At 43.3% G+C, this 9873-nt stretch overlaps 1 protein-coding gene across 1 annotated transcript; it reads right to left on the reverse strand.

Moving 5' to 3' along the window:
- Nucleotides 1-1633: 1633 nt before the first annotated feature.
- LOC140481696 (maestro heat-like repeat-containing protein family member 1) lies at nt 1634-3502 on the reverse strand. The gene has a single exon (XM_072578271.1). It carries the CDS (start codon nt 3500-3502, stop codon nt 1634-1636), a length of 1869 nt encoding a protein of 622 aa, XP_072434372.1.
- Nucleotides 3503-9873: the final 6371 nt, after the last annotated feature.

Genomic DNA, 9873 nt, shown 5'->3' on the forward strand with positions numbered 1-9873 from the left:
AAAATGGAGGATGCCACACCCCCACATAGGAACAACTGGCTCTTACTCAACTTGTTGTTTTATAACACCCCACAGATACACCTTTGCCCCCCAAAACCAGGACCACGACCTCCCTTTGCACAAACCACAGAAAAAAACTGAGAGTTTTGAAATCTGATTCTAATACTGTGTCTTCCCAGAAGCCCTAAAATGTGGAAATAGGCCATTCGGCCCAACAGTTCTAGACTGACTCTCCGGATAGCAGCCCAAACTCAACCCCCTAGCTTATCCTGTAAGCCTGCATTCCCTACGACTGATCCACTTAACCTACGTATCCCTGGACACTGGGCAGTTTAGACAATCCACCAAACCTGAACATCTTTGGACTATCGGAGGCCGATATACAGACCTGGGTAGAATATGCAAACTCCACACAGGAAATTGCTGGAGGCTGGAATTGTACCAGAGTCACTGGTGTTGTCAGGCAAGAGTACTAACCACTGAGCCATGGTGTTCAGCCCTACCAGTCAACACAGTGCCTTAGGCTACAAGTCCCAAGTCACAGGCCTTAAACAACAGTTGTCCAAAGCTCAAAGGCAAGTCACTGGCAGATGATACAGGTCGCAGTCTAGAAATAGTAACATTGGGAGTTCCCAGGCTCCAAACAGTTCCAGACTAAAGACTCTAGCGTACAGTCACCAACAAAGAAGAGTTCAGGCCCTAAGTTGTTATCGTCCAGACCTGCAGAAATACCTGTGAGTGCCCCCCCATGACTGAGATTCCCACCACTATTGTTCTCCCACTCTTTCTGATCCCCACCTTGTGCAGCTGAGCTCAGGCTGCACTCCCCAGAGGAGCCGTCACTCTCACTGTTTTCCAACACAGGAAATGGTTTTCTGAGTGAGATGCACTGTGGGCCTTTCCTGAATCTCTGACTACCACTGACTGGTGATCAGTGTCAGTCAGAAACACTTCAGCTGCCAGGTGACCACACCCAAGCTCTAAAGCCCCATTCTGAAGCTGATCAAACCAGTCCTACATCCTGCAGACGTGGTCAGGGAAGGTGAGTGCAGACCCCGAGCCTTGCCCTCTCTCCATCTGCTGCCCTGTGGAGAGATGACCCCAATGGTCCAGCAGTCACTACTCCCAGAATGGGAGTGCATTTATGTGACACGTGCAGGTACAACAACACTGCTGCAGTTTATTTAAAGTGAAACAGAATTTTTATTTACAAGAACATTAATTATTTACACTATGTACAAATATAACAGAGAGATAGGTCTATTGATTTTATGAACTGCACACTCTGGATGAGTGTACAAAGTTGTATACTTTTGGATCAGTTTCTAAGAAAGGGTAAGTATCTGGAGGAGATCAATTCTTCCTATAAATGTCCACGATATGGAGAAGATCAATGCTGAGACAATGTTGTGGTTCCAGTGAGAGCATTTGCTGAGGACCTGACAGAGATCAGATGCTGTTAAAGATGTGAAGACCATAAGATGAAGCAGAGACGATCCATTTGTGTGACAGAAACATTGATGTTGAGAAGGTCTGTTTGTTTATTGACGGTGAGGATCTGGATCTGGAGCACAATAGTTGGTATGAGAAGACAAGGGTCTGGGCCATATTCCGAACCTGATGTGCTGAGGTCTCATTTGGGGACTATGCAGCAGCAACTGAAAATTAATCCTTTACGCCAGGAGGTCCATTGGGTGATCCGGAAGCGATGGGTCTGCTTGGTGAGGAATGCTGCTAAGGCCGCTGCTTGATCGCGGTGATGGTCCTGGTTGGAACTGAAGGATACATAGTCCGAAATGTAGGAACTCACCATGTCGGGGTAATCGTCAACGAGTTGACGTGAAATACGTTTCAGGAAGTTTTGGTAACTCCAGCCTGGTGCCTCGAGATACCTCTCAACTAAGGAGCAAGCCTTTGTGGAACCAGTGGAGGAGAAAATCATCTGCAGTGCTGCACAACAACACTGGATGGTTTTCTCACTTTTAGTATCCAGCTGCAACAGCAAGGACACGATGTTGGCGTGGAGCTGTCGCTGGAAATCACTGGACTCTCCAAACGTGGCCAATTTTTCCAACGATTGGAGTGCTTCCACAGAGACTTGCTCACTTCCTGCCCCAAACAGTGGCTGTATCCTGGAGAGGATTGCATTTAAAAAGGGCCTGATCATTTCTGCTGGTGCCTCAAGGATGTTTTTCTGAAGGCAAGACAACACCTCAAGAGTGAATACATCGCTGTTCTCTGGATTGCCCAACAGGCTCACCAAGACATCGGTCACACTCCAACACCATCGCCTCGATTCAAAATCGATGTTTTTTAAAACTCTGATGCAGAGCAACTGGCTAACGGGTGAGGAGTCGTACCAGCAGAGGTATCGTATTAAGCTGTTAATGACCATGTCTGTGAGACCCAGTTCGGAAAGGCACGGAGCTTTCAGGAGTTCCTCAAAGAAGAGTATTATCGGAACTGCCTGACAGTCCTGGATCCGAAGGATTTGGGAAACCAGACTATGTACGGTCTTAAACAAATCATCACCTGCAGATGCTGTCATTGCCTGGACCAGCAGAACAACCCCCTGATCAAATCCAACCCCTCGTAGCTGTTGCCATCCTCCGACCATCACCATCTGGTCTGAGATGTCACTTTGACCAATCAGGTCAAACAGGGCCTTGAGTGACCTCACGCACATTTCATTCAGTGACCGACTTGTATCAGCATCAAACCCAGCGGTGAAACCTCTCTGCTGTGACTGAATATCTGTATCACTGGGCAGAGAGAAACTCATTCCACTGGTGAGTGATACAAGTAAGCCACTGAAAATGTGTGAGAACAATGTCCTCACCACGTCTGCCATCCTGGGCTGAGTCAGTATCTCATATAAGCCGTGGATGGCAGTCAGCGAGACGTTGGCCGAGTACATGTTCCCACGGATGGGGCAGCTTTTTCCCTCCAGTGAGTACACGAGATGTTTGATCGTACTCACCGGACAGGCTCGATCCTCAGCTGCTGCTCTCCACACATCCCGGATGAACTTGTGCACTGGGGGGCGACAGAGCAGGAGCTGGGACATAGCTGCTGCTGAGTGCTGTGAGGTCAGAGCAGTCATCCCTCGTAGGACACGCCCTTTCACCTCCTGGTGAGGGATGATCTCCAAATGAAGCCCCAGCACATGCAGGATCTCTGAGACCCGGTCCTGAAGTTGTTTTCTCTCTTGCAGGAAGAGGTTTTCCAATAGTAAGGACGCGACCCGGGCACAGCTGGGATTATGGTCCGACAGACTGCCACAGACCATGAGAAGCAGGTCGTCTAGCTGACAGCGCGGCAGGCTTTGGCAAATCAGCTCCATGACCTGATGACACTTCTCAAACTGAGCTCCTTCATCAGGGTCCGTCAGGTCTTCCGGAAGTGTCTTCAGAAACACCAGACTCTCTTGATATTGTTGTAGGCTGGCTCCATCAGCCACTAAGTACATGGACATAATGGTACTGACCGCGCTGAGGGCCATCTGTTGCACAGCTTGAGAACCGTGTGCCTCCTGTGAGGAGTCACAGAGATAATGACACAGAGTGTTGGCTCATGTCACAGAATCATAGAGTCAATCAGAACGGAATCAGTTCCTTCTGTGCATCCAGGTCATGCAAAAATAATCCCAAACTAACCCAGGCCAAGCTGCCTGTCCCTGGTCTATATCCCTCCAAATATTTCAAATCCCCGTACTTCTCAAAATATCACTTTTGCATGTTGTAATTATACCAGCCTCCAACAATTTCGTTGGCAGCTCGTTGGGTGCACGCACCACCCTGTGCGTGAAAACATTGCCCCTCACTTCCCTTTTGAATATTTCCTCGCTTGCCTTAAACCTACGTCTTTAGGTTTTGAACTCCCATACCCTGGGGAAAAGACCTTGCCTACTCACCCTATTCATGCCCCTCATGATTTTATAAACTTCCATAATTTCACTCCTTGGCCTCCAACACCTTGGGGAAAATAGCCGCAGTCCTTTCAGCCTCTCCCGAAAGTTCAAACTCTCTAACCCTTTCACAACATCCTTCATGTATCAGGGAGACCAGAATTCAATGTAGTGATCCAAAAGTGGCCTCACCAATGTCCTGTATAGCAGCGACATGATCAAAGCAGTGGATCCAGCATCAATCCTTTACGCACACTGTTGGTGACAGGCCTCCTGTCTGACAAGCAACCTTCCACACTTTTAAAGTAAAGGGATAAACAATGAAATAAAACCAAGGCCGCGACACTGCCCCGATCGGACCCACCCGGGACAGGGACAGATCCGGGTAAATCACAGAGCAAAGCCCACTCTGGTCTAACAGGCCAGAAAATATAAACTGCCTTGACTTTGTTCAACATAAATAATGATCTGGTCACTCTGAGGAGATACAAAAATAAATAAACAGATTAAAAGTGGCCCTCCCATGATTCTAACTGCAATTCCCTCTTTTGGGCAGGGACAATGAGGGACCAAAGTAAAAAATAAACTCAAACAAAATCAAAGAAAACAAATGAATAAACTGTTGTGAAGGTGGATAGACTCAGTGTAGACTGTGAGGCAGGAAGATAGAATGTGGTGTTTATAAAATTGTAAGGTTGGAAAATGGAGAAAGCATGGCGAGGTCCCTTTAAAAGATTGTTTTTATGCTTATAGTTAAAATGGATGTCTGTGAGCAGATTGAACATTTGTCAGAACACAGAGATCCTGAGTTGAAGCATTTTGCATCAAAACGGCAGTACAGGTGGAAGATTCTTTATCCAAACATCCAAAAAAAGAAAAGCTCCAAAATCCGAAGTTTTTTATGTAAAGTTTCTTTCTCATTAACAAGGTTGTTTGGAGAGCAAACACTTAACCCAAGTCGACACCCACTCAATGTGTGTCATTCAGATGCGACATGGGATGGTATGGCCAAGCACTGACAGGCCGAGGGTTTCTCTCTGAACGCCCAAGTCGACACCCACTTGATGAGTGTCTCTCACATGTGACATTTGGGGGGGGTCATGGCCAAACATGTTCTTAGTTAGAAGTCTGCTTCTCCAGTAAGAGTTTAATGGTGAAATTTTTAAAAATGTCCCGATTGTGAAAATCAAAAAACTTTGAATTCTGTAAAACAGCTGGTCCTGAGCATTTCGGATTAAGGATCATCTATTTGTACCGTGAGTAAAACCTGTTGCCTGGGCCTGCTTATACAGCAAAGTTTGCATGTCGCAAATCAGTTTGAATGGAGCTTTTAGGTACCAAAAACCAGTTAAATTTAAATCAGATGGTTTTGACAACACAGGCCCAATCTTATTGTAACAAATATTGATATTGTCATCAAGGATATAAAAGAGGGGGCAGCTGGACAAAGACAAAGACCCCAGAGCTCTCTGCCATCAGCCAGAGCTAACAGCCCTCAGCTCGAGAGAGAGAGAGACTGGCTCTCACAGTCATCGGTAATTCCTGACAGAGGAACGACAAAGACGGCATTTCTGACAGAAGGATTGGAGGAAAAGCCGTTCCTGACACAAAATTGACAGAGGAGGCACTGAACATTCCACAAGACATGGAACCTGGCTGTAATTTCTAGAGACCAAATTCTATTTCTTCTATTGTATGAGTGGGACATTGGACAACATTCCATTAGAATCTTGTTTTATTTGGTAATAGTTCATAGTAAGAAGAGATTTATTTAGTTTGCTAACAGTTTCGTTTATTTATTTAACTCTAAGAGAACACATTAACTGTTACTTGTTGATATTAAAGTGAATATCGGGGATTTGTTTTTTTAACCACAAGAAGTTCTGAAAGGCAGGTTACACCACTTTTCACACCCTTTTTTACAGATTAGAAGGTGAGGTGCTCCTTTTGGGTATTTTGCTTTGAGTTCTCCAGAGTGCTTCACCTCCCCTTCATAACAGTTCGACAGCTCGGGGGCAGCATTTGGACATACCTGCAGGGATCTGGACAGATTTGAACAGACGTCGGGTATGAAAGGTCCCAGCAGATTCAAACAAACTTCGTGACTAGCGTCCTAAGTCTTGAAATAAAACATCAGTGACAATTGGAAAATCTGTTTAATTTCAGTTGCCTGTTGTGGGGTAAATGGAAAGTGGGGAAATGGGTCTTAACATTACTGAAGAGGTTGTGCGGGCAAAGATGGTTTCCAAATTTGCCAAGAAAGTTTAGAAAGACAGAAAATGGTGACAGTTTCGAATGAGCAAACAGGCCAAAAGTGGGTTTAACGAAGGATAGTTCAAAAACCTGAAAATTGTAAGGGAGTTAACCAAGCATTTAGCTGTGCCTAAAGTTGTAGGTATATAACTTTAAGTACAATGGAGTTAGAAAAAAAGAATTACAAATGCGAGAATTGGAGTCAGAAAGTGTAAAAGAGAGAGAGAGAGACCAGAAAGGGGTCTGAAACAGATTAAAATACGGTTACGTGCAGAGGAACGGGAAACGGAAAGAGGAAAGAAGATTCCCAGCAGAGGAAAAAGAGAAAGAGAGAGAAGAAAGGGATAAAGAGAGAGAATTTGATCTACAGAAGTTGGCAGTTAGACAGGAAAGTTGACATAACGGGATGCATGTGAAGTTAGAAGATAGGCTGAGTGAGGAGGATAGTGATAATGAATAAACCCAGGTAGCCAAAGGCTTGGTAGGGATATCTTCAAACATGTCAATACTTGCTCAAAATTCGATGAAAAGGATGTGGAAGCCTTTTTTGTTTCCTTTTGAGAAATTGGCTCAACAGATGGACTGACCAGAAACTGCGTGGGTAAGATTAATTCAGAACATATTAAGGAGGCAGGGCTCGCGAGGTGTTTGCAGCGCTGTCAGATGTGGTGTCAGGAGAATAGGAAGAAGTGAAAAAGGCTATTTAGAGTGAACAGATTATTACAAGTGCGAAAGAAAAATCCCAAGTGGGTGGAAATGAGGTACAAAACCTGAGGTGTTTTTGCAGCAAAACGCTGGGATATACAAGGTCACAGTGCTGGTGGGTTAAGAAAGGCACTTGGAAAATGAATGGGGGGAAAAAAAAAAGAGGTTAAACCAGTGGGATTAGTTAAGGCAGTAAAGGAAATCCCAAGAGAAGTCGATGAACTGAAGGAGAGTAAGATAGTACTCGATCTTTTCAAAGACTTCACCGGCGGCAGTAAGATTTACTCAGGTAGATCAGGGGAATAGGGAAAAAAATTGAGAGTTAAGGGAGCTTGTGTGTTTCTAATAGTGAGAGACCTTAAAGATAACATTGAGGGCTGATTGTCAGGATGACCCAAATGATTGGGATAAAGATATCCCATTTTTTATTGTTTACTACCAGACATGGTAGAAATGAATCGACTCAGTTTGCTCCTTTTGAATTGATGTTCAGACACAAAGTGTGAGGTCCTTTAAAGGGAATTATGGAAAAGTTGACAGATCTGAAGTCAGAGATCTCACAATTGGATTATGTATCAGAGGCGAGAGACAGATTAAACAGAGTAGTTGAATTAGCTAGACAATATTTGAGGATGACACAGCACCTGGAAGAAGATAAGAAATCTACAGTACATACGTTTGACCCTGGGGAAAAAGGTTGGGGTCATTAACAATGATGGGAGATGCCTGTAAAGCGATGTTCAATGGTCACTCTCAGATTGAGGTGAAGTTGAGTCAGGTGGATTATCTGGTAATGATGCCAGAGAGAGAAAAAAATATTGGGTACGACATGTGAAGAAACTGAAACATTACTACGACAAGGAGAGTGAACTTGCAAAACAGATATTAGTTACTGTCATTCAGAGTAGGAATCAATCCAGAGGATTTGGATTTTGAATGTGCCCCAGAGCAAAATGAATAATGAGAAAGTCCTCAAGGAATGGGATAAGGAAGTGAGCAATCTGACTCCCGAACGGTGAACTGAATTGAAAGATTCGTTACAGAGTTGTGAGCACCTGTGTAGAAATAGAATGGGGACTTCTAATACTTTAGTATATGAGGTTGACGAAAGGAATGTTGCTCTGGTAAAACAGTACCCATTCCAGTGTAATCCTTTCAAAGCTCCGCAGGTTCAGAATGAAGTGCAAGTAATGCTCCAGGAAGAATTCTTGGAGACAAGTCAAAGCGAGTGAAGTTTGCCAATCGTGTTGGTTCTGAAGTCTGGGGGTACTCAATGATTCTGCAAAGATTATCAGAAGGACAATGCTATAACTAAATCTGATTTGGAGATGCCGGTGTACAAATCACACAACACCACGTTATAGTCTAACAGGTTTAATTGTAAGCACTAGCTTTCGGAGCGCCGCTCTTCCATCAGGACCACCATGTCAAATGTTTAGAAACCCTTCAAAATTACCATAGGACCAAGCAATATAGGTGTTCCAGCTGTATTGTTACAGGACAATGATTGTGGAATTGAAATGCCAAATCAGTAAATTTATAAACAAAAATCAATATCCACCAGAGAAAATATTCCACCGTTGGAAAAGAGTTATTGAGTCTGGTCATGGCCTCACAACATTTTAATGTTCACATTGAAAACAATGTATCAGAGATGATTGTGTATACCAATTACAATCCTTTGACATTCCTGGAAAGATTTGATGACAAGAGCATCAGACTATTTCATTGGAGTCTCATGTTCCAAGTGTTTAAGTTTCAGAATGTATACGTTGTGTGTCGTGAAAATATTATTGCGATGCTTTATCCAGAGTTAAAAAGAAAAATGTTTGTATGAGACAGAAACAGTAGGGTTCTAGATATATATATATATAGGAATTAGTATAAAATGTAACTCTAGATTAATGAGCTACGGATCTGGTAATGTGATGGAGTTAAGTTTACAAAAAGATAGAAACCATTTTTTCACAATGATGGCCTATTTTTCCTTAATGGTGAAGGTGTTGTAAAGGTGGTTACAATGACTGTAGATTGGGGTGGGGGTGTCAAGAGGTTAGAATTTGCTGTTTGTAAAATTGTAAAATGGGGAAAGCATTATGTGATGTTTTTAAAAGTTGATGCTTTTTCTGTGGTTAGAGATTTAAATGCAGTATGTAGAAAGCATGAAATGATACATTTGTATCAAAAGGCCGTACAGTAAGGTGGTCAAGCAGCAAATTTTACCTGGACAACAGTCTTTTGAATTTCATCAATCAATTTGAACCAGGCATTTAGATACCAGCAATCCATTAAGTTTAAATCTGGCGGTTTTGACAACATAGGACTACTGTAAGAAATATTAATATGTCAACAAGGTTATAAAAGGGGGCAGTTGGACAAAGAATTCAGAGTTAACTGCCATCCACTAGAACTAACAGCCCTCAGCTCTAGAGAGAGAAATTGGTGCTCTCAGTCATCTATGTATGAGAGAAAGCACCATCTAAATTCCTGACAGAAGGACGACTCTGAAGACGTTCCCGACAGATCAACAGACGAGGCGCTGACCATTCCGGAAGATACGTAACCTGGCTGGAATTTTGAGAGACTCAATTCAAGTTTTGTTATACGAGTGAAACTTCTATTTATTGGAACAGCACATTATTATAATTCATGTTTTATTCAGGAATAGCGAGTAGATAAAAGGGAATTATTTGATCTGTAAATAGTTTTGTTAATTTGTTCACTGCTCGAGTTGTATAAATAAATTGTTACTTGCAAATTTTAAAGTGAGTGTCAGAGATTTCGTTTATATAACCAGTAGAAGTTGCTGAAAGGCAGATGACACCACTTTTCACACCCTTTTTAAGATTAAAGGGTGAGGTGCTCCTCTGAGTTTTTGGTTTCAGTTCTCAATGAGGAGTCAACCTCCGCTGTGTAAGACCAGCCGGAACCAGAGCAGCCGCACCTGACATCACCACCCATCCCCTAACGATACCCTCTCAGACCCTCCTGCTGGGTAGAGATATCTC

Source organism: Chiloscyllium punctatum, chromosome 9 (assembly GCF_047496795.1).
Source record: "Chiloscyllium punctatum isolate Juve2018m chromosome 9, sChiPun1.3, whole genome shotgun sequence".
NCBI lineage: Eukaryota > Metazoa > Chordata > Chondrichthyes > Orectolobiformes > Hemiscylliidae > Chiloscyllium > Chiloscyllium punctatum.

Coding starts and splice junctions, on each gene's coding strand:
- LOC140481696 (XM_072578271.1), bottom strand. CDS start 3,502: ATGGCCCTCAGCGCGGTCAGTACCATTATGTCCATGTACTTAGTGGCT.